This window comes from Salmo salar, chromosome 28, assembly GCF_965601325.2.
Source record: "Salmo salar chromosome 28, fSalSal1, whole genome shotgun sequence".
NCBI classification, from domain to species: Eukaryota; Metazoa; Chordata; class Actinopteri; order Salmoniformes; family Salmonidae; genus Salmo; species Salmo salar.
In genome coordinates this window covers 17,458,353-17,481,977 of record NC_138318.1, presented here as the reverse complement: position 1 = coordinate 17,481,977, position 23,625 = coordinate 17,458,353, and the positions used below count along the sequence as shown (strand labels likewise).

At 41.8% G+C, this 23,625-nt stretch overlaps 4 protein-coding genes across 4 annotated transcripts; 1 reads left to right on the top strand and 3 right to left on the bottom strand.

The window, feature by feature from the left end:
* The first annotated feature begins 74 nt into the window (after positions 1-74).
* Positions 75-7,235, top strand: aqp8a.2 (aquaporin 8a, tandem duplicate 2). Its single transcript, XM_014179685.3, has 5 exons — positions 75-447; positions 758-884; positions 1,056-1,270; positions 1,541-1,675; positions 4,748-7,235. Exons 1-5 carry the CDS (start codon positions 188-190, stop codon positions 4,788-4,790), a joined length of 780 nt encoding a protein of 259 aa, XP_014035160.1. The 5' UTR covers positions 75-187; the 3' UTR covers positions 4,791-7,235.
* Positions 7,236-7,796: 561 nt separating this feature from the next.
* Positions 7,797-8,867, bottom strand: hbae5 (hemoglobin, alpha embryonic 5). Its single transcript, XM_014179682.3, has 3 exons — positions 8,676-8,867; positions 8,176-8,383; positions 7,797-8,026 (listed from the first exon to the last, which is right to left on the bottom strand). Exons 1-3 carry the CDS (start codon positions 8,768-8,770, stop codon positions 7,898-7,900), a joined length of 432 nt encoding a protein of 143 aa, XP_014035157.1. The 5' UTR covers positions 8,771-8,867; the 3' UTR covers positions 7,797-7,897.
* Positions 8,868-11,395: 2,528 nt separating this feature from the next.
* Positions 11,396-12,274, bottom strand: LOC106589556 (hemoglobin subunit beta-2). The gene is made up of 3 exons (XM_014179681.3): positions 12,066-12,274; positions 11,715-11,937; positions 11,396-11,613 (listed from the first exon to the last, which is right to left on the bottom strand). Exons 1-3 carry the CDS (start codon positions 12,155-12,157, stop codon positions 11,485-11,487), a joined length of 444 nt encoding a protein of 147 aa, XP_014035156.2. The 5' UTR covers positions 12,158-12,274; the 3' UTR covers positions 11,396-11,484.
* Positions 12,275-14,380: 2,106 nt separating this feature from the next.
* hbae4 (hemoglobin alpha embryonic-4) lies at positions 14,381-15,837 on the bottom strand. The gene is given in 3 exon segments (NM_001140720.1): positions 14,381-14,620; positions 14,917-15,121; positions 15,522-15,837. Coding segments are annotated over 3 exon segments (426 nt in total). The 5' UTR covers positions 15,614-15,837; the 3' UTR covers positions 14,381-14,491.
* Positions 15,838-23,625: the final 7,788 nt, after the last annotated feature.

The window sequence follows — 23,625 nt, the reverse complement described above, 5'->3', positions numbered from 1 at the left end:
AATATGTCTAAATTACCCTGACAAGGTTTATGGTCAGTGGGTCAAACAAAGAGGCAATATCAATATAGACCGCCAGTGATTATAAATTGTCAAGACACTATCATAAGTCGCTCACTTGCATCTCAGACACTTCAACTAGGCAGTCAGACGGACAGTCAGATTTACTCTTGAGATCCAGACAGACACAATGGGAGTTGAGAAAATGGAGCTGGATGAGGGACACTCGACTCTGATGAGTGGCACCAAGAAGCCTCCCCCGGTTCGGCCTCCCAACATGTTTGAGCGCATCATCCAACCCTGCCTGGCAGAGGTGGTGGGAACCATGTTCTTCGTCTTCATTGGGTGTGTGTCGGTCATCGAGAACGTTGAGTCTGCAGGCAGGGTACAGCCGGCGCTGGTCCATGGCCTGGCTGTGGCTGTCATGGTGGCATGCATGGATCAAATCAGGTAGGACTCACCTGTACTGCTCTGGTTGATCTTAACTGTGTGATCTTACCTCACCTGGCTTTTTCATGCAACTTAAAGCTTTGCTTGCAGCAAGCTAATGGTCTACTGTGCAGATAACTATTTCTTATTTTCTCAAGATATAAATTGGAATAAAATGTATTTTGGAATACAAATTCTCTGAAAAAAATATATATATGAAAAATAGTTTGTTATAGAAGGAAATCATTTTATACAACTGAATTTGAATAATGAAATCAGTGTGTAGGCTTTTATGTTTAATGCAGCTGACTAGATCCTTCTCTTCATGCAGTGGATCCCATTTCAACCCTCCCTTCACCATTGCCATCTACCTGTGTGGTGGCATGAAACTGTTCATGGTCATCCCATACCTTATCAGCCAGTTATTAGGAGGGGTGCTGGGAGCTGCCATGTCAAAGGTCAGCTGAGTTATTAATGTTCACCTGCGGTAACCTCTAATGAACAGGTACAGTGGTACAATTGGGGAACAATTTATGAATACATTTGTCACTAATGTGAAGTGGTGTACTGCTGTGCTTACCTCCTGCAATATGCAGGTCAGCAGTTGACTGATGTATACTGTCCCTCAGATGATGACATCAAAGGAGAACTATGCCAACGCCACAGGAGCGGCGTTTACTATCCTCCAATCAGAGGACCAGCTGGCGGGAGCCATATTTGGAGAGATCGCCATGACGTGCCTGGTTTCCATGGTAGTATTGCTAGGGGCGGTCAATGCAAAGAGCAAAAGCCCAATGGTGCCTTTCCTGGTAGGCTGTACTGTCATCATCAACATTCTGGCAGGGTGAGTTGAGAGAACATATTTATTGAATTGTACAATATTTAAGAATACAATATTACATTTTTAAGCCTGCCCTAAGAATTCTAGACTATTGCAATACCCACATGATCAGAATTCACCAATAGTCAGTTTCACTCACATTGCCAAGTTTGTATCATGTGCCAGATAATATCCCCTTTACCAAACCGCATCTCTGATTGCTCTAAAGTTGACGTGGACTGTTATCCTAGATATTAGTACTTAAGCACTTAACCTGTCTGTGTGCTGGTGCAGGGGGGATGTGTCTGGGACCTGTCTGAACCCAGCCAGGGCTCTGGGGCCAGCGGTAATGGCCAACTACTGGACCTACCATTGGGTTTACTGGGTTGGGCCTATCGCAGGAGGTCTACTGGCAGCAGGACTAGTGAGGTGAGAGATACAGAAGATAGGCCATCACATAAAATATGTTCAAACCTGTAATGTGTTTTTTTCTGTATTCAAATTCCATACATTTACATTTACAAAAATATATACATCCTTCTACAATGTACTTGATATCCTGCATACTGAAGATCAAATTTTGTAGTAGCAAGTTGACTTTTTAAAGGTAAAAGGTTGAATACAGAACTTTCTGGATACAGGTGGTTATGTAAAACTGCATAGGCTAGTAGTACCAGGGGCTAAAAGACCAAGGCCATTAGCATGGTGGCTAAAGAGCATGGCTAAAACGCAAATGGCCAAAAGGCAAAATATGCTTCTGAGTCTCAAGACTATATAATCATTCTGAATTAATAAAAATCAGTGCCTTCCGAAAATATTCACACCCCTTGACTTTTCCACATGTTGTTGTGAAACACCCTGAATTTAAAATGGATTAAATTGAGATTTTATACTACTGGCCTACACACAATACCCCATAATGTCAAAGTGGAATTATGTTTTTACACATTTTTACAAATGAATTAAACATGAAAAGCTGAAATTTCTCGTGCCACACCTTTGTTATGGCAAGCCTAAATAAGTTTAGGAGTACACGTTTGCTTAACAAGTCACATAATAAGTTGCGTGGACTCCCTCTTTCTGCAATAATAGTGTTTAACACGATTTTTTAATGACTACCTCATCTCTGTACCCCACACATACAGTACAATTACCTGTAAGGTCCCTCAATTGAGCAGTGAATTTCAAACACAGATTCAACCACAAACACCAGGGATGTTTTCTAATGCCTGCAAAGGGCATCTATTGGTACATGAGTAATTAAAAAATATATATAATAAGATAATGAACATCCCTTTGAGCATGGTGAAGTTATTAATTACACTTTGGATGGTGTATCAATACACCTAGTCACTACAAAGATGTAGGCGTCCTTTCTAACTAATTTGCTGGAGAGGAAGGAACCCACTCAGGGATTTCACCATGAGGCCAATGGTGACTTTAAAACAGTTACAGAATTTAATGGCTCTGATAGGAGAAAACTGAGGATGGGTCAACAACATTGTAGTTACTCCACAATACTAACCAAAATGACAGAGTGAAAAGAAGGAAGCATGTACAGAATTTAAAAAAATCCAAAACGTGTGTCTTGTTTGCAATCAGACACGAATGTAAAACTGCCAATAATTTGCCAAATAAATTAACTTTATGTCCTGAATACAAAGTGTTATGTTTGGTGTAAATCCAACACAACACATCACTGAGTACCACTCTTCATATTTTTAAGCATGGTGGTGGCTGCATCATGTTATGGGTATGCTTGTCATCGGCAAGGACTAGGGAGGGTTTTTTTTAAATAAAAATAAACGGGCTAGAGCTAAGCACAGGCAAAATCCTAGAGGAAAACCTGGTTAAGTCTGCTGTCTAGCAATGACCAACAACCAACTTGACAGAGATTGAAGAGTTGTAACACAAGGCCAAATATACACTGGAGTTGCTTATCAAGATGACATTGGATGTTCTTGAGTGGCCTGGTTACAGTTTTGACTTAAATTGGCTTGTAAATCTGTGGCAAGACTTGAAAATGGCTGTCTAGCAATGATCAACAACAACTTGACAGAGCTTGAAGAATTTTAAAATAACTATGTGCAAATATTGTACAATCCAGGTGTGCAAATCTCTTATAGACTTACACAGAAAGACTCACAGCTGTAATCACTGCCAAAGGTGCTTCTACAAAGTATTGACTCATGGGTGTGAATACTTATTTAAATGAGTTATTTCTGCATTCAGATTTCAATACATTTGCAAAAATGTCTAAAAACACTTTTTCACTATGTCATTGTGGGGTATTGTGTGTAGACGGGTGAGAGAAACAATATAAATGTAATCCATTTTAAAGTCAGGCAGGATGTAACTGTCACGGCTGTTTGAAGGAGCGGACCAAGATGCAGCGTTTTCGTAGTTCCACATATTTATTTAAACGTGAAACTTCATGCAATACATAAATAACTTGAAAATACAAAAACAACAAACCGTGACGCAGGAGGAACAAACACACTCACAAAAATACAATAACCCACAAACCACAATGAGAAAAACCCCTACTTAAATATGAACTCTAATCAGAGGCAATGAGGATCAGCTGCCTCCAATTAGAGATCAACCCCAAACAATCCCAACATAGAAATAGACAAACTAGAACCTAAACATAGAAATAGAAAACATAGATAAACCAAAAACACCCCTTGTCACGCCCTGCCCTACACTACTATAGAAAATTACATCTTACTAGGGTCAGGACGTGACAGTAACACAACAAAATGTGGAATAAGTCAAGGGGTATGAATACTTTCTGAAGACATTGTAGATATGACACTGATACAACTTTAAGTTGAACTGTCTAACAACAGTTAGACTTCTGCTACTTTGTCATGTTGTCCGGAACAGAGAGTGGTGTTCAGCATTTTAGCATGTTCAAGGTTGGATTGTCAGTTCCTGAGGCCCAGAATTCTGTCCTGACATCTGTGTCAATGGGATTTATGAAAAACAGGCAGGCTATTCATATTAAGCAAGCTAATCATATTAGGCAGGCTAATCATATTAGGCAGGCTAATCATATTAGGCAGGCTATTCATATTAAGCAGGCTAATCATATTAAGCAGGCTAATCATATTAGGCAGGCTATTCATATTAGGCAGGCTATTCATATTAAGCAGGCTAATCATATTAGGCAGGCTATTCATATTAGGCAGGCTATTCATATTAAGCAGGCTAATCATATTAGGCAGGCTATTCATATTAGGCAGGCTATTCATATTAGGCAGGCTATTCATATTAAGCAGGCTAATCATATTAGGCAGGCTAATCATATTAAGCAGGCTATTCATATTAAGCAAAAATATGTGAGGATATGGTCGTCGTCGATCTTGGTCGTTGTCTTGGCATCCTGGTCGGCATCCTGGTCGGCCCCCACAATACCTTATGTTGCTAGTGTGATATCTTTATCAGTGTCTAGTTTCTGTTGTGATTTTGACTAAAAGAACCCCTTTTCTTTTCCAGACTTGTGCTTGGAGATGAGAAGACACGAATCATCATGAAGTGACGTCCTACTGTACATGTCCTATGCAAGTCACTGTGGAAAACATTTCACCAACTACGTTGTACTTTTTGGCATATTATAAAGCTTTTTTTCTAAGAAACGTGAATTTAGACTGGAATTTCGGTTTATTTGAAAGACTATGAATCTGGTTTGTAAATGTCAGCAGATAGTAGGAGATGTCATATTGTACTAATATAACTTTTATTGTACTCTCTGATTCCAGTTTGCTTTCGTGCTTTTCCTTTAAATGAAAAGATAAAGATGTGGATTTCCTCTAAAGATGATTGCAACTGCAAGCTGACTTACCGTGCTGCAAAAGCGCCCCCCGTTGGGCACGATCCAACTGGTCCATTTGTTGTTTCATTTTGTATTTCTGGATGTATTGGTCTCCGGCAACAACACAAAACCAGCACTGTCCGCTGTGTAGGTGCTGAAATAGCAGCACCGCACGTCAAACTTTACCTGGCGCCTGGTATTTGACATAGAAGCCAATATTCAAGGAATACTACTTTTCTTATTTGTTCCAACTGCAGCACAAATAGGAAAAGGGCGGGTAGGGCAGAAATGGATTTAGGCAGCATTTTTATAATTGCCATAACGTATGCCTATAGGCCTACGCGTCATGCCTGTAATATTCGTTCATTTTATGTATAGCTAAAGTAGCATTTAGCTTGAGGTCAGAAATGTAGTCAAAAATGTAAAAGATCCAATCAGTTTTCGCCTATATATGTGTTCTGTCCTCTAGCTGCTGGCTGATGTTCTGACCGAGGTAGTCGCTGGGAGGATGGGCAACAACTTCCCATCCTCCCAGAGTATCAGGCATATTTCCAGAAGTTATTGTCCGTGGTCGTGTCCGCTCTGGGCAGGCCGTGCCACTAAAAGCCCCTTCCCTCCATTCTCTCGACTAGGATTGGCTGGAGAGATGTCTCTGTCTAGTCGCAACAGCATCAACAACGACAACGTTTAAAATAACTTGTTGGTTTCTTTTGACTTTGTTGATGTTGTTTGATGAGAATGTTTGACAAGCTAAGAAAAGTCGAAGTGAGAATATACCTAAATTGTTTCATGATGAATAGCTTTAGGTCTATCAGGAAATTAAACTATATGAAAATTAACTCTATTCAAAAGTGTGCCTCTTGGTAGACCTACTTCGAAGCAAATAAAAATGGAGAAATAACGAAATAACGAAAATATCGCGATATTTTTCATAAAGCAAATCATATACGCAATCAAATATGTAAGTAAGCATATTTACATGCTTTATTTGGGTGTACATTGGTGGTGATGAATGCTAAGTAAGCCCCATACTGTACTAGGCCTATAATGCGTCATTAAAAGAGAGGTCAATTTATATCGGCGAAAACTGATTGGATCTTTTACATTTTTGACTACATTTCTGACCTCAAGCTAAATGCTACTTTAGCTATGCATAAAATGAACGAATATTACAGGCATGACGCGTAGGCCTATAGGCATACGTTATGGCAATTATAAAAATGCTGCCTAAATCCATTTCTGAGCGACCCGGCCTTTTCCTATTTGTGCTGCAGCTGGAACAAATTAGAAAAGTAGTATTCCTTGAATATTGGCTTCTATGTCGCCCCCTTGCTGTCTGTCTCTCCGATATAAGAACGTTGCCAGCCAGTATGGCAATGGAACATTTAGAACGAACGACTGGGTCGCCTCCATAGATACAGAACAAAAAAGACTGAATGACTGGGTCGCCTCCATAGATACAGAACAAAAAAGACTGAATGACTGGGTCGCCTCCATAGATACAGAACAAAAAAGACTGAATGACTGGGTCGCCTCCATAGATACAGAACAAAAAAGACTGAATGACTGGGTCACGTTTCTGGCAACCGAACCGATAGAATGAACGACCAGAAGTCTTGGGTAGCAATATATGATTATAAATAATCATATATAATAATACAAAATACATATTTAAATACATATAGTAAATTGTTTAATACAATATAGCAACCCCTTGTGTTTAGTTCAAAACGGCTATACGTTGATGTTCTGGCTCAGTATGACCCATACAGTAGCCTAAGTACAGTAAGTACAGTAAACGTACAGTTACCCTTCCAAATGTTGATAAGAATAGCCTATGTCAAAAACAGACAGGCTTTAATTTCATTATTCTATTGTAAGGCAACCAATGTGATAAATCAAAAATATTACATGTATAAAAAATTACATGTTTGTCATCTATTATTTTTATCTAAATACTTTTTTTGAATCATTATTACTAAAATATATATATATATGTTAATCTGAAGGTTTCCACTCATATGAAATACAGAAGTCTATGCTAAATCTATTTTAATCATTCAGAAATACTCTTTATTGAGGTAATTTTCAATACATTTAATGTATCTCAGTGTATTTGTTCGTTTCTGTTATTGTTGATGTGACTCCATTACAATTTCACATGAGCTTTAATTCGTTTTGTTTGCTTGGAATTACACACTTCTTTCGCAGATATGTTTCCTGACATCTTCTTAGTAGGCCTATAGTTGAGGAACTGGGAGGTTGCGGCTGTTGGACCTATTCATGTAGGCCTAGCACAAAAGATGTCTACAACAGAATCGTTTTACAAGTCACGTTGATCTACTACAGTCCTAGTGAATGAGGTATAAATAAATGTCCCCTATAAATTATTATGTAAAGCTCTTTGAGCATTCGAAAAGCATCCAGCATGCACTACCAATCGATTTTTTGTTATTAGTATAGCATAGGTATTAATATTGATTATAAGTCAATTTGCGATCATTTCAATTTATTGGAATAAGTTGTATTGTAATTTAATAGTGTCATTCATAAGACTTTTTTGCTTTTTTAATGAAAGTAGTTGTATTTGCTTTAGAGTTTTTGACTCCAATTTATTTTTATCTCTTATTGTCGACAATCTCATCCTCTTACCGCTAGCTAACTCACAAGCATACCTTTTTTTTTTTTTTTTTTTACAAAAGTACGAAGAAAGACCATAGAAACTTTCATTGATTTCATTGATTGCACTTTTTATTTCTCAGTAAAGACCTTTTATTTCCACACTGAGGACCACATCAGGTGTGAGTGCTGGCGTGTTGGTGCTGATTGGTCATTTAGCGGTACTTCTCGGCCAGAGCCAGGGCCACCAGGGCGAGGAACTTGTCCACGGCAACATGGATCTGAGGGGTGAACTCCTCGGCGAACAGCATGGACAAGACCACCATGATGCAGTGGGACAGAATCTGACGAGGGACAAACAGAGCAAAGAGTCAGTTTGATTATGCTGAGAAAAGTGCAATGACACCTTCTGCAAACGTAGTAGGTAGGCTAATACATGGCCCATATGCCTATAGAGCATATGGTTACATTGGCTATAGTTCGTGAAAATTACCTTGAAGTTGACGGGGTCAACTCTAAGCACGAAGGCGTGCAGCTCGCTCAGGGTCAGAAGACCAACGGTCAGGTCATCGATCTTGCTCACCGCCTCGTACAAGCCACCCATGACCGTGATGCCGTGCTTCCTAACGGGATCGCCGTTGGGGCTCAGGTCCTTCCAGTGGGCGAAGTAAGACTTGGTCTGGGGGTACACCACGATCAACCTGCATGGAGGAAGGAGAGAAAGGATTGGTTAGGGTACGTGGTAATTGCTCTGTCGAACATATCAATACTCAGTACCAATAACACTCTGTATCTGATAAGTATCAGTCATGCAGTCAATTTCAGGAACTGGTTTGTATTTTTAGAAATGTATATAAGCCTGTTAGATCATTTTCTATTAGAGTTGCCTAATACAATAATGTTCTAACTAATACAATATCCATAAATCGAATAATTGTAGATAGACTCCACCCCGTTGTAGCCAAACTGATGATAAAGTATGTTCATCTTTACCTCGCGAGAGCCTCGGCGCCGATCTCGTCGGACCTGCTGGAGACTTTCGCAAAGAAGTCCTTGACGATGACTTTTTCCTTAGCTGACAGGCTCATTTTGGCAAGAGGTTCTGCTGTACCAAAGAAGATATTCAGAGGATGAATGAAGCTTTAGAAGGGTCTGAAGTTAGACGGATCCTGACACCTGTTTTATGGCCCAAGACACACGTCACCAAACCCCACCTCTACTCGTTTTCTATTGGCTATGATGAGATAATTGAGTAAAATGATGGAGTGAGATGGAGCATCAGTTCTGTGAATTTAGGGTGTTGTCTTGTCTTATCGCTTTGGGCTATACATGGTAACGCAGAAAATCCCAATGCTTTTGACATAGGCGTATAGGAGTAACCAAGTTCATTGCAAGGCGTTGCCGCCATATCTATTAGGGCTAAATATAGCCTAGAAACATTTCATAGAATAAGGATTTTGATATCTTACTATGTAACCCATATTATCTGTTATAATGCAATAATATATCTCACACAATCAAGCGATGATGAAGACTTACTGCTGCTTGCTTTTTGACAATAACTTAAGTATGAAAATTGATCTGTTCTTATGAAAATAGATAATACTTTGCACCAATTTCTACTTTCTAAAAATGGTGCACAATCAAGATGATAGAAAGTGACCGTTTAATAATTGATTTGAGTTGCTAACAGAGGAGTGGTGACTGGATATTAACAGATGGGGAAAAAACTGAATGAAGACCAACATTCGATAGGTTCTCAACGAATATAATGATTTCTGGAATGAAGTGCTTGATATCGTGATACTGGGGGGAATGTTATGTATGTATGTATGTATGTATGTATGTATGTATGTATGTATGTATGTATGTATGTATGTATGTATGTATGTATGTATGTATGTATGTATGTATGTATGTATGTATGTATGTATGTATGTATGTATGTATGTATGTATGTATGTATGTATGTATGTATGTATGTATGTATGTATGTATCAGCTGCCTTCTCCTACACCTGCCTGTGTGATGAGGAGTAATCTGCTTGGGAACAGTATAGCCACAGTGGAGAGACATATGGTTATACATTTTATCGGGATGCCTTCATGAAATAAATGTAAAACGCATATATTCGCCTTTCACTCATAGACTTTCTCAGATCATGTGTGGGCCTACTGTATGTGTTTATAGATAACACTAGGTGTTGCCATTCTTATCTTCTAAAACCGCACATAGGTCACAGTTGGAGAGGCCGACCAGCTGCTGCAGGGGCCTGCATGGAACAGGTTGCTGTGGGCAGTGGTGGAAAAAGTACTCAATTGTCATACTTGAGTAAAAGTAAAGATACCTTAATAGAAAATGACTCAAGTAAAAGTGGAAGTCACCCAGTAAAATGCTACTTGAGTAAAAGTCTACAAGTATTTGGTTTTAAATGTAATTAAGTATCAAAATGAAATATAATTGCTAAAATGTACATAAGTATCAAAAGTAAAAGTATAAACCATTTCAAATTCCTTATATTAGCCAAACCAGGCCGCATGATCTTCCTTTTTTATTTATTGGTGGATAGCTAGGGGCTCACTCCAACACTCAGACATCATTTACAAACGAAGCATTTGTGTTTAGTGAGTCTGCCAGATCAGTGGCAGTAATGCTGACCAGGGATGTTCTCTTGATAAGTGTGTGAATTGGACCATTTTCCTGTCAAAATGTAACGACTACTTTTGGGTGTCAGGAAAAATGTATGGAGTAAGAAGAATGTAGTGAAGTAAAAGGTGACAAAAATATAAATAGCAAGATAAAGTACAGATACCCTGACAACTACTTAAGTAGTACTTTAAAGTATTTTTGCTTAAGTACTTTACACCACTGGCTGTGGGTCACGTCATGTAGGCTACCTGCTGACGTTTAATCATGTATGGATCTGGTGTAGGAATCTCGAAACTCATCCCTTTATATACAGTAGAAAATAAAAAACTTTGGCCAATATGCAAAACTTTAAAAATATATATATATGTATATGGGGTCGTTTCCTGCACCAAACAAACTAGCTTTTTCTAAATGTAACCTACAAGTGGAGGTCAATTGTATCTAACGAAACGAAAAACAACCTTAACAGGGGATTAAAAGTTTCTGGAATTATACTGTTTTGCATGACGGATATCAATATGACAACAGCTACAGTAAACTAAAGAAAATGTAAAGTAAATACTTTTGACAAATGAATATTAACTGTTAAAACTTAAACGACAATAATTTATTTATTTAAACAGTAAAAAATAATCGTTGAAATTGCCCATTCCATCCATGAAGCAGCGATGTGTGTTTTATAACCATTCTTTTTCTTCTCAGTCTATACATAGAGGTGTTTCACTTCACAGTTTTGTTTTTGTATGTTTTATGCATAAATAGTCATGTTAATATTTGCCACGTGTTTTACAGCCAGCAACAATACAATTCAGCCTGGCCGACTCTGTAGGCTTGTAGGCAATATGCATCCATTCGCTAACTTGTTCATGTTGTCTAATGTATTATTGAATTCACATTTTTATAATGATCTAATATAATATAATGATCGAACATCTATATATGAAATAACCATTGAAACCTTTAAATGTGTTATTATATTAGCTATCCTTAAAGTGCAATTTGTCTAGGCTTGTATGGATACAATTACGCACGCGTAAAATAAACACACATGATCAACAAACAGATGCTTATATGCTTATTTTATTTCTTCATTGAGGAGTGAAACACATGAGCACACAGGCTGTCCCCTCGGTCAGCTATATGGAGACTGACTCTAGTGGTACTGCCTGCCCAGAGCAGACACCACCACTGACAAGAACTTCTGGAAGGATGCCTGATATTCGGGTGTGAATGCGTTGCCCATCTTCCCAGCGATGACGATGGTCAGACAGTCAGACAACAGCTGTGAAAGAGAACAAATCACAGCAAAAGTGATATGTTTAGAATGTATTTGGGGGTAGCTTGATCGAGTGGACTTCAATGTTATTTTGTCGCCTATCTTACCTTAAAGTTGTCGGGATCCACGTGCAGTTTCTCAGAGTGCAGAACGCTCAGCTCGGCGTATGTGTTCTTGATGTCGTCCATGTTCTTCAGAGCTCTGTCCAGACCGCGCAGCACCGTGGTGCCGTGCTTAGCAATCAGAGGGTTGTTCATGATGGCCTCTGCGTTGTACAGGTTGCCGAAGCCCCCGAAATACCTCTGGGTCCAGGGGTACACGATCAGACACCTGAGGGGAGCGGAGAGAGGAGCGGAGAGAACAGTGTGATGCTGAACAACAACAGAAAATGACGAAGAAGATGAAAATTAGGGGGACTAACAATCAAAATTAAAGTAAACCAAAGTTTCTTGTCTTACCTTGACAGGGACTTTTGGCCAATTTCGTCATAGTCTAGTTTGGAGAAGATGTTGGAGATGGCCGCGCGCTCTTCGTCTGTCCACTCAACCATGTTTGCTCGTGAAGATTTAGCTTAGTTTCTAGTGAGAATAGGAATCATGAAAACATTTCGGAAAAATCTTTAGTTTTATGGTATTTGTGCACTCCGCCCCCAAAACGAAAAATGTAATATGATTGGTTGGAGATAACCCATCACGCTTTAGATAAGACATAGTTGAACATTGTCGAATAGGTTCTCCTTTAGGTGGATTTCCGTGAAACAGCAAAAAACATTTGAGGAAAGCAAATATAGATTCTGAGACTCTCAGGTCATAGCCTATACTTACAGTGCCTTCAGAAAGTATTCACACCCTTTTGCTTTTTTTCCACTTTTGTTGTTGTGTTACAGCCTGAATTTAAAATTGATTACATTGAGATGTTGTGTCACTGATCTCCCTACACTACCGCATAATGTCAAAGTGTAATTTTGTTTGTAGAACATTTTTTTTAAATAATACAAAAATAAAAGCTAAAATGTATTGAGTCAATAAGTATTCAACCCCTTGGTTATGGCAACCCTAAATAAGTTCAGGAGTAAAAATTTGCTTAAGAAGTCACATAATAGGTTGCATGGACTCATTCCGTGTTTAATAATAGTGGTTAACATGATTTTTAAATGACTAATCATGCTTCATTGACAGCATGGCCAATGTTTAATGTTTATCATTTTAAACTAGGAAAAGAGGCCCTTAATCTTAGACTTGGGACCACACAGCCATTCCACTGAATAGCGGGCTAATGATTGCTTTGCAGTGCTTGCAGTTAGCCACTGATTCCTTCCAAACCCCTCATTGTTGAACTTGCGATTTCCAACTTGTTGTGTAATGTTTATGTTGAATGGCCGATGAGTACCGATACGTTTTATCTTTAATTTCTCTTCATTATTTCTCTTCATATGACAAGGATTAAAAAGGATTTGCCAGTAGATTGTCGACTTTATTCATGATGATGGTTCATGATGACTGCTAGCTAAGATTTTGAAAGTATGATGTTGACATGATCAGTCCAATCAAAGCTACTGTAGATATAAGGTGATTTCACATCATTTTATCTGTGGCCACTGACTTGAGCCTTCTTAGATGTGCACTTCTAATGTAACTCTATGGCAGCACCCGAGGGGCTTGAATTGTCGAGCTCTACCCTCAGACTTGGTGGTGATGTAGTGTCCCCATGAGTGACAGAAAACTGAGCCAATCACAGCGCAACGCTCCGTATTTTCTGCTGGCTTGCCCCACCTGTCACATCTGCTCCTGCAACGCCCTCTACTGCGCATCCTGTGTCTCCTTGACCTGCCACCACTTCCCCAGTACTCTCTCCCTCTCCCCCTCTCTCTGTGTTTGTGTGATTGTGTGGGCGGAGACAGGTGTGCTGGAGTCAGAGCAGATCCCCAACAGCTGCAACCTGTTCCATAATCAAGACCACTACAAATACTCAGCCGTGCCACTTACACGGTGCCAGATCGTAATCTCTGCTCAGTCAGTCTACGTTTCTGGCCGTTTTGTTACTATTCAGATCCTGTTATCCTGTTGTGCCTGTTTTCCCTGCCTGACTCTGTTTTCCTCTCCGCTACAGTTCTGCCTGCTCTGACTCTGGTCCCTGTCTCCAGTCCCACGTCTCGTCATCCTGCTACTCTGTCCTGGATTCCCCACTCTACTACTCCCTTGGATTCCCCTCCGGACCTGCTTACCCTGTCTCAACCCCTCTCGCTCCAGCCTCAGCCTCCGCACCTGGTTTCCTGCAACCCATCTGAGTTTCCCCTGGCCTGCACTCCATCTTCCCCGTGTTTCAATAAATACCTTGATTACTTCATCCCAGTCTCCTCGTCTGAGTCTGCTCTTGGGTTCCCCTGTTCCACTCCGCGTAACACCACCACCACAGAAAGCACTGAGTTAGGCTGAAACACCTGCCTTTTGGAGCTGCCTTACTCAAGACCATGTTTGTATGCGGCTTTATTAAATAATATATATTTTTTACATTGTTTGCAAACTGATATGTGACACGTATTAATGCCAAAATAACATGCAAAACAGGCAAGCCCCCCCCCCCCCCCAAAAAAAAAGATATGACGGTCGCCACTGCTTGGGATGTACTTGGGATGTATGGTCCGCAGCAGATGGTTTAGTTTACACATTTCTATACCCAAAGGGAACTCTGTCACAACTAACCGACAGAACTTAATACAGCTGAACATGTAACGATTTCCTCCTTATTACAGAGAGTTAACGACACAAGCACTCAGGTGTTTCTGTCAGGTTTTATTACAAAAGAAAAACACACAAATAAAATACTCTATAATAAGTTAACGGCACAGCAACATTTGATTTCTATGATGGGGCTATGACGCTCCTTATCTGTATTTCTCTGCAAGGACGGCTGCGAAGGCCGAGAGGTACTTGTCCATGGCTGCGTGCGCGACAGGATCGAACTCATCACCCATGTGAGCGGCCAAAGTCACGAGGATACAGTGACAAAGAAGCTATGAGAGAAATAAACAAAACACAAAGGAAAAAAAATCATAAAATAAACCACAAGTGCATTTGTTAAGTTCCCTTCATAGATTAGAAATGAAATTATTGGTATAAGAAATATGGTGGAAACTCCCAGTCTATGCCAACACCAATTTGTGGGGAGTAGTGAATGAGTGCACAATTCAAGGAGTAAAGATTATTAGGACACAATGAGTGTGTTCCAGCAGATTATATAAGTAGGGATAGGGATGTACTAGGACTAATATCTGATGGAACAGTTCATCAAGAGAAATAGGGAAGGCACCTTGAAGTTGCAGGGGTCTATTCTCAGTTTGTAGGCATGCAGTGTTTGGAGCGGTGCCAGGGTGACCATCATCGAGCTGATGTCTTTGGAACACTCAGCTATCGCGAGAACTATCTTCTTCCCGTGGGAACGCAGGTGCGTGGACCTGGGTCTGATGTCCAGGTGGGCGAAGTATGTTTTCGTCCCGGGAAAAGTCGTCATCATCCTGTGATACAGTGATAAAGTATAGGTCTGCAAGTGGGCATTATATTTGTGACTGACAACAGGTCCAAGAGAGACCTCTGTTGTTGCCTCCATTACCACCAAGTTTGGGTAAATGGACCATGAACCCAATTTAATTGCTAAATTATTGTAACAGGCTAACCATATAATAAACAAAAATGTAACAACACAAAAAACATATACGTTTTGTTTTCATTCAAATACATGACACCTTTCACAAATACATTTTCCAATAGCAGAAGCAAAGACAGTTTTTGCCAACGAAATGTCTTAGTTTTAACACCGTTTAGCCTACCATATCGAAAGTGGCATCTTATCAGAAAGGAAGTTATGTTCAGATGTGTGTGTTGCTTGTATGTTATTTACAATTAACTTAGGCCTACCTTAGAAGACATTCAGCTCCGATGTCGGAAGCCACGGGAATCATTTTGTCCCAAATTTTAGCGATCAGCTCCTTTTCGTGGTCTGTGAGCATATTGTAACCCGTTGCGCTGGTGCTATGCGTAGAAGTTGAACGTCTGGACGGGCGCAAGGCACAGGTCTGCGTAAAGGTGTTAGTCAACCATTTTTTGCACCACTATAACCGGTCAAAATGCAAGCAAATCACGTTTTCTGGCAGTATTTACAACAATTGTCTAAATGAGGTCAACTAAATGGTCGTTTGCGGTAGGCCTACTCCTTGCTTCGGGTTGTTTTCCTTCTGAATGCTGAGGAGAGATAACCACTTGAGGGTGGGCAAGTTGCGCAGAAGACCCAACATCTTCTGATATGCGTCATGTGGTCTACTGGGGGCCTCTTTTGAAACACACACACACACTTAACTTGACCATAAAAAACATAAGAAAATAATAATGTAATGAAGTAAAATGTAAGGCATTAAGCCTAATGCATTGTAATAAAATGGACTTAAAATGCACCGAATACAGTGGTTTGGGTGAATGTGTGATGTTGTATGTTGCAGTTGGTGTGTCACGAAGTTAACCTACCCCTTAGAAATTCCTTGCTGTGGTTACTGATTTTTGACCTAATCTCTGCTCCCTTTATCGTAATCTATACATACCAGCCAGGGCCAGGCAACTGACACATATTGTAAACATATTCATGTATATGAGTGAATCTACAGAAGTGAATCTACAGAATCTAAAAGTGTCCAAATGGAGATTTTGTTTTCATCATGATATGTTCTAATTAATTCCAAGGCAATAACAAACGTATTGTTAAATTAATATAGTACAAAGTCATTGTTTATACACCGATTTCTATTCATAAGTGGCTGCCCCACAGCGACTCTTAAAATTCATGTTTGAAAATAAAACAATTCATGATTTTAATTTTTTTTAACACTATTATTTCAATAGAACATATTGAGTTATTCTATTACCACATTGAAAGATACTGATCTTATTAGTGTTTTGTTTATTTTTAAACATCTTTCTCTGAAAAATGCTGTCCCAACTTTTGATGCCACTACCTAAACACAGACTTTAACTGACTGTAGAATGAATGTGTGCCTTAAACCACACCCCTACAAATATCACCAGGTGATGGGATTGCACCCCTCTCCAGCATGGCCACATGGCGAGTAGTCTGTCTGCAATCATTTTGGGGAAAAAATGAGTGAGCAAGTTGGTAAAGCTTCATATATTTTTAAGAAGTGTCATTACCGAACATCTAATATTTCATAAAATACGTAAAGTATGGTTTTGGGACTAAAATATATATGTTTGCTGTGATGTACATCTGTCCAAATTAAAACTATCCAGCCATATGCTAGCTATTGTCCAAACCGAAATGGTCACAACCTAAAAAATTTACACCATAAACATTTATAGAGGTCTCACCTTTGTATCTATGCCATTATGACGTCTGTGACAGCACAGGCAGCGCCATCGAGGCTATCTTCATTTTAAAGTTGCAAGCACCATGAACTACCAACTGAGCTACAAGAAGACCACCATGTCAAATCAAATCCAATTTGATTGGTCACATACACGTGATTAGAAGATGTTATTGCGGGTGTAGCGAAATGCTTGTGTTTCTAGCTCCTACAATGCAGTAATATCTAACAAGTAATATCTAACAAATTAAACAACATATACCCAATACACACAAATCTATGTATGAATGAATTAAGACTATATACATATATCGACAAGCGATGTCAGAGCGGAACGGACTAAGATACAGTAGAATAGTATAGAATACAGTATATACAGTTGAAGTCGGAAGTTTACATACACCTTAGCCAAATACATTTAAACTCAGTTTTTCACAATTCCTGACATTCAATCCTAGTAAAAATTCCCTTTCTTAGGTCAGTTAGGATCACCACTTTATTTTAAGAATGTGAAATGTCAGAATAATAATATAGAGTGATTTATTTCACCTTTTATTTCCTTCATCAAATTCCCAGTGGGTCAGAAGTTTACATACACTCAAATAGTATTTGGTAGCATTGCCTTTAAATTGTGTAACTTGGGTCAAACGTTTCAGGTAGCCTTCCACAAGCTTACCACAATAAGTTGGGTGAATTTTGCCCCATTCCTCCTGACAGAGCTGGTGTAACTGAGTCAGGTTTGTAGGCCTCCTTGCTCACACACACATTTTTCTATGGAATTGAGGTCAGGGCTTTGTGATGTCCACTCCAATACCTTGACTTTGTTGACCTTAAGCCGTTTTGCCACAACTTTCAAAGTATACTTGGGGTCATTGTCCATTTGGAAGACCCATTTGCAACCAAACTTTAACTTCCTGACTGATGTCTTGAGATGTTGCTACAATATATTCACATAATTTTCCTGCCTCATGATGCCATCTATTTTGTGAAGTGTACCAGTCCCTCCTGCAGCAAAGCACCCCCACAACATGATGCTGCCACCCCCATGCTTCACGGTTGGGATGGTGTTCTTCGGCTTGCAAGCGTCCCCCTTTTTCCTCCAAACATAACGATGGTCATTATGGCCAAACAGTTCTATTTTTGTTTCATCAGACCAGAGGACATTTCTCCAAAAAGTACGATCTTTGTCCTGATGTACAGTTGCAAACCGTGGTCTAGCTTTTTTTATGCCGGTTTTTGAGCAGTGGCTTCTTCCTTGCTGAGCGGCCTGTCAGGTTATGTCGATATAGGACTTGTTTTACTGTGGATATAGGTACTTTTGTACCTGTTTCCTCCAGCATCTTCACAAGGTCCTTTGCTGTTGTTCTGGGATTGATTTGCACTTTTCGCACCAAAGTACGTTCATCTCTAGGAGACAGAAAGCGTCTCCTTCCTGAGCGGTTTGACGGCTGCGTGATCCCATGGTGTTTATTCTTGCGTACTATTGTTTGTACAGATGAACGTGGTACCTTCAGGCGTTTGAAAATTGCTCCCAAGGATAAACCAGACTTGTGGAGGTCTACATTTTTTTTCTGAGGTCTTGGCTGATTTCTTTGGATTTTCCCATGATGTCAAGCAAAGAGGCACTGAGTTTGAAGGTAGGCCTTGAAATACATCCACAGGTACACCTCCAATTGTCCCAAATTATGTCAATTAGCCTATCAGAAGCTTCTAAAGCCATGACATGTATGTAAACTTCTGACCCACTGGAATTGTCATAAGATGAATTATAAGTGAAATAATCTGTATGTAAACAATTGTTGGGAAAATTACTTGTGTCATGCACAAAGTAGATGTCTTAACGACTTGCCAAAAGTATAGCTTTTTAACAAGAAATTTGTGGAGTGGTTGAAAAATGAGCTTTGATGAACCTGTACTGACCTCACCTTCTGGATGATAGCAGGGTGAGCAGGCAGTGGACTGTCGAGCTTTCAATTGTGCATCTCAAATCAAATCAAATCAAAGTTGATTTGTCACGTGCGCCTAATACAACAGGAGTAGACCTTACAGTGAAATGCTTACTTACAGGCTCTAACCAATAGTGCAAAAAAGTTATTAGGTGAACAATAGGTAGATAAAGAAATAAAACAACAGTAAAAAGACAGGCTATATACAGTAGCGGGATTATAAAAGTAGCGAGGCTACATACAGACACCGGTTAGTCATTTACATTTACATTTACGTCATTTAGCAGACGCTCTTATCCAGAGCGACTTAGACATTGGTGCATTCACCTTATGATATCCAGTGGAACAACCACTTTACAATAGTACATCTATATCTTTTTGGGGGGGGAGGGTGGGGGGGGGGGGGGGGGGGGGAGAAGGATTACTTCATCCTATCCCAGGTATTCCTTACAGAGGTGGGGTTTCAGGTGTCTCCGGAAGGTGGTGATTGACTCCGCTGTCCTGGCGTCGTGAGGGAGCTTGTTCCACCATTGGGGTGCCAGAGCAGCGAACAGTTTTGACTGGGCTGAGCGGGAACTGTGCTTCCGCAGAGGTAGGGGGGCCAGCAGGCAAGAGGTGGATGAACGCAGTGCCCTTCTTTGGGTGTAGGGACTGATCAGAGCCTGAAGGTACGGAGGTGCCGTTCCCCTCACAGCTCCGTAGGCAAGCACCATGGTCTTGTAGCAGATGCGAGCTTCAACTGGAAGCCAGTGGAGTGTGCGGAGGAGCGGGGTGACGTGAGAGAACTTGGGAAGGTTGAACACCAGACGGGCTGCAGCGTTCTGGATGAGTTGTAGGGGTTTAATGGCACAGGCAGGGAGCCCCGCCAACAGCGAGTTGCAGTAATCCAGACGGGAGATGACAAGAGCCTGGATTAGGACCTGCGCCGCTTCCTGTGTGAGGCAGGGTCGTACTCTGTGAATGTTGTATAGCATGAACCTACAGGATCGGGTCACCGCCTTGATGTTAGTGGAGAACGACAGGTTGTTGTCCAGGGTCACGCCAAGGCTCTTAGCACTCTGGGAGGAGGACACAATGAAGTTGTCAACCGTGATGGCGAGATCATGGAACGGGCAGTCCTTCCCCGGGAGGAAGAGCAGCTCCGTCTTGCCGAGGTTCAGCTTGAGGTGGTGATCCGTCATCCACACTGATATGTCTGACAGACATGCAGAGATGCGATTCGCCGCCTGGTTATCAGAAGGGGGAAAGGAGAAGATTAATTGTGTGTCGTCTGCATAGCAATGATAGGAGAGACCATGTGAGGATATGACAGAGCCAAGTGACTTGGTGTATAGCGAGAATAGGAGAGGGCCTAGAACAGAGCCCTGGGGGACACCAGTGGTGAGAGCGCATGGTGCGGAGACAGATTCTCGCCACGCCACCTGGTAGGAGCGACCTGTCAGGTAGGACGCAATCCAAGCGTGGGCCGCGCCGGAGATGCCCAACTCGGAGAGGGTGGAGAGGAGGATCTGATGGTTCACAGTATCAAAGGCAGCAGATAGGTCTAGAAGGATGAGAGCAGAGGAGAGAGAGTTAGCTTTAGCAGTGCGGAGAGCCTCCGTGACACAGAGAAGAGCAGTCTCAGTTGAATGCCCAGTCTTGAAACCTGACTGATTAGGATCAAGGTCATTCTGAGAGAGATAGCAGGAGAGCTGGCCAAGGACGGCACGTTCAAGAGTTTTGGAGAGAAAAGAAAGAAGGGATACTGGTCTGTAGTTGTTGACATCGGAGGGATCGAGTGTAGGTTTTTTCAGAAGGGGTGCAACTCTCGCTCTCTTGAAGACGGAAGGGACGTAGCCAGCGGTCAAGGATGAGTTGATGAGCGAGGTGAGGTAGGGGAGAAGGTCTCCGGAAATGGTCTGGAGAAGAGAGGAGCGGATAGGGTCAAGTGGGCAGGTTGTTGGGCGGCCGGCCATCACAAGACGCGAGATTTCATTTGGAGAGAGAGGGGAGAAAGAGGTCAAAGCACAGGGTAGGGCAGTGTGAGCAGGACCAGCGGTGTCGTTTGACTTAGCAAACGAGGATCGGATATCGTCAACCTTCTTTTCAAAATGGTTGACGAAGTCATCCGCAGAGAGGGAGGAGGGGGCGGGGGAGGGGGAGGAGGATTCAGGAGGGAGGAGAAGGTAGCAAAGAGCTTCCTAGGGTTAGAGGCAGATGCTTGGAATTTAGAGTGGTAGAAAGTAGCTTTAGCAGCAGAGACAGAAGAGGAGAATGTAGAGAGGAGGGAGTGAAAGGATGCCAGGTTCGCAGGGAGGCGAGTTTTCCTCCATTTCCGCTCGGCTGCCCGGAACCCTGTTCTGTGAGCTCGTAGTGAGTCGTCGAGCCACGGAGCAGGAGGGGAGGACCGAGCCGGCCTGGAGGATAGGGGACAGAGAAAATCAAAGGATGCAGAAGGGAGGAGAGGAGGGTTGAGGAGGCAGAATCAGGAGATAGGTTGGAGAAGGTTTGAGCAGATGGAAGAGATGATAGGATGGAAGAGGAGAGAGTAGCGGGAGAGAGAGAGCGAAGGTTGGGACGGCGCAATACCATCCGAGTAGGGGCAGAGTGAGAAGTGTTGGATGAGAGCAAGAGGGAAAAGGATACAAGGTAGTGGTCGGAGATTTGGAGGGGAGTTGCAATGAGATTAGTGGAAGAACAGCATCTAGTAAAGATGAGGTCAAGCGTATTGCCTGCCTTGTGAGTAGGGGGGGAAGGTGAGAGGGTGAGGTCAAAAGAGGAGAGGAGTGGAAAGAAGGAGGCAGAGAGGAATGAGTCAAAGGTAGACGTGGGGAGGTTAAAGTCACCCAGAACTGTGAGAGGTGAGCCATCTTCAGGAAAGGAACTTATCAAGGCGTCAAGCTCATTGATGAACTCTCCAAGGGAACCTGGAGGGCGATAAATGATAAGGATGTTAAGCTTGAAAGGGCTGGTAACTGTGACAGCATGGAATTCAAATGAGGAGATAGACAGATGGGTCAGGGGAGAAAGAGAGAATGTCCACTTGGGAGAGATGAGGATTCCAGTGCCACCACCCCGCTGGCTCGATGCTCTAGGGGTATGCGAGAACACGTGGGCAGACGAAGAGAGAGCAGTAGGAGTAGCAGTGTTATCTGTGGTAATCCATGTTTCCGTCAGCGCCAGGAAGTCTAGGGACTGGAGGGTAGCATAGGCTGAGATGAACTCAGCCTTGTTGGCTGAAGACCGGCAGTTCCAGAGGCTGCCGGAGACCTGGAACTCCACGTGGGTCGTGCGCGCTGGGACCACCAGGTTAGAGTGGCAGCGGCCACGCGGTGTGAAGCGTTTGTATGGCCTGTGCAGAGGGGAGAGAACAGGGATAGACAGACACATAGTTGACAAGCTACAGAAGTGTTGTTTCTTGTATTATTGTCTCTTGTGTCTTTAGAGAACTGTTTCACTTTGATATCCTTTTTCTTCTGTCCTGATTTTCTCTTTCTTTTCTTCTGTTAACTAGATATTCTTTGTTGTTCTTCGTTAGCTAGCTAGCTTCTTCCAAAAGAGTCCCTAGCAACTGCTTAGCAACTGGTAAACAATTCAGCTAGCTAAGATAACTACAATGTTATGAAAAATAGTTATTTTTCAAAAGCCTATCTTCTTTGTTTGTTGCTTGTTTTTTCTCCTCTTCAGTCTTGCAGTTCTCTTTTGCTTTTTTCCGATGTACTTCACTCTAAAAACCAATGTGCCCGGAGCACATGTCCTGGTAATCCGTCTGGCCCCGCAGCCTTGTGTATGTTGACCTGTTTAAAGGTCTTACTCATGTTGGCTACGGTGAGCATGATCACACAGTCGTCCGGAACAGCTGATGCTCTCATGCATGCCTCAGTGTTGCTTGCCTCGAAGCGAGCATAGAAGTGATTTAGCTCATCTGATAGGCTCGTGTCACTGGGCAGCTCTCGCCTGTGCTTCTCTTTGTAGTCTGTAATAGTTTGCAAGCCCTGCCACATAATATGAGCGTCGGAGCCGGTGTAGTGTGATTCAATCTTAGCCCTGTATTGACGCTTTGCCTGTTTGATGGTTCGTCGCAGGGCATAGCAGGATTTCTTATAAGCTTCCAGGTTAGAGTCCCGCACCTTGAAAGCGGCAGCTCTACCTTTTATCTCAGTGTGACTGTTGCCTGTAATACATGGCTTCTGGTTGGGGTTATGTACGTACGCTCACTGTGGGGACGACGTCATTGATGCACTTATTGATAAAGCCAGTGACTGATGTGGTGTACTCCTCAATGCCATCGGAAGAATCCCGGAACATGTTCCAGTCTGTGATAGCAAAACAGTCCTGTAGTTTAGCATCTGCCTCATCTGACCCCTTTTTTATAGACCGAGTCACTGGTGCTTCCTGCTTTAATTTTAGCTTGTAAGCAGGAATCAGGAGGATAGAGTTGTGGTCGGATTTACCAAATGGAGAGTGAGGGAGAGCTTTGTACGTGTCTCTGTGTGTGGAGTACAGGTGATCTAGATTTTTTTCCATGTACCGTCAAATCTTGGGTGAGGACCTCCTTCCCTCAGCCAGGGCATTGAAAAGGGGTCTGGATGGGTATTCCAGCATGACAAGGACCCAAGACACATGGCCAAGGCAACAAAGGAGTGGCTCAAGAAGAAGCACATTAAGGTCCTGGAGTGGCCTAGCCAGTCTCCAGACCTTAATCCCATAGAAAATCTGTGGAGG

Excerpts from the sequence above, each read along its gene's own strand:
- LOC106589556 (XM_014179681.3), bottom strand. The coding sequence starts at position 12,157 with ATGGTTGAGTGGACAGACGAAGAGCGCGCGGCCATCTCCAACATCTTC. Across the intron at positions 11,938-12,065 it reads GGCCAAAAGTCCCTGTCAAG|GTGTCTGATCGTGTACCCCT; the intron begins GTAAGACAAGAA and ends CGCTCCCCTCAG. Across the intron at positions 11,614-11,714 it reads TGGATCCCGACAACTTTAAG|CTGTTGTCTGACTGTCTGAC; the intron begins GTAAGATAGGCG and ends TCTCTTTCACAG.
- hbae5 (XM_014179682.3), bottom strand. The coding sequence starts at position 8,770 with ATGAGCCTGTCAGCTAAGGAAAAAGTCATCGTCAAGGACTTCTTTGCG. Across the intron at positions 8,384-8,675 it reads GGCGCCGAGGCTCTCGCGAG|GTTGATCGTGGTGTACCCCC; the intron begins GTAAAGATGAAC and ends TCCTCCATGCAG. Across the intron at positions 8,027-8,175 it reads TTGACCCCGTCAACTTCAAG|ATTCTGTCCCACTGCATCAT; the intron begins GTAATTTTCACG and ends GTCCCTCGTCAG.
- aqp8a.2 (XM_014179685.3), top strand. The coding sequence starts at position 188 with ATGGGAGTTGAGAAAATGGAGCTGGATGAGGGACACTCGACTCTGATG. Across the intron at positions 448-757 it reads GCATGCATGGATCAAATCAG|TGGATCCCATTTCAACCCTC; the intron begins GTAGGACTCACC and ends CTCTTCATGCAG. Across the intron at positions 1,676-4,747 it reads CTGGCAGCAGGACTAGTGAG|ACTTGTGCTTGGAGATGAGA; the intron begins GTGAGAGATACA and ends TTTCTTTTCCAG.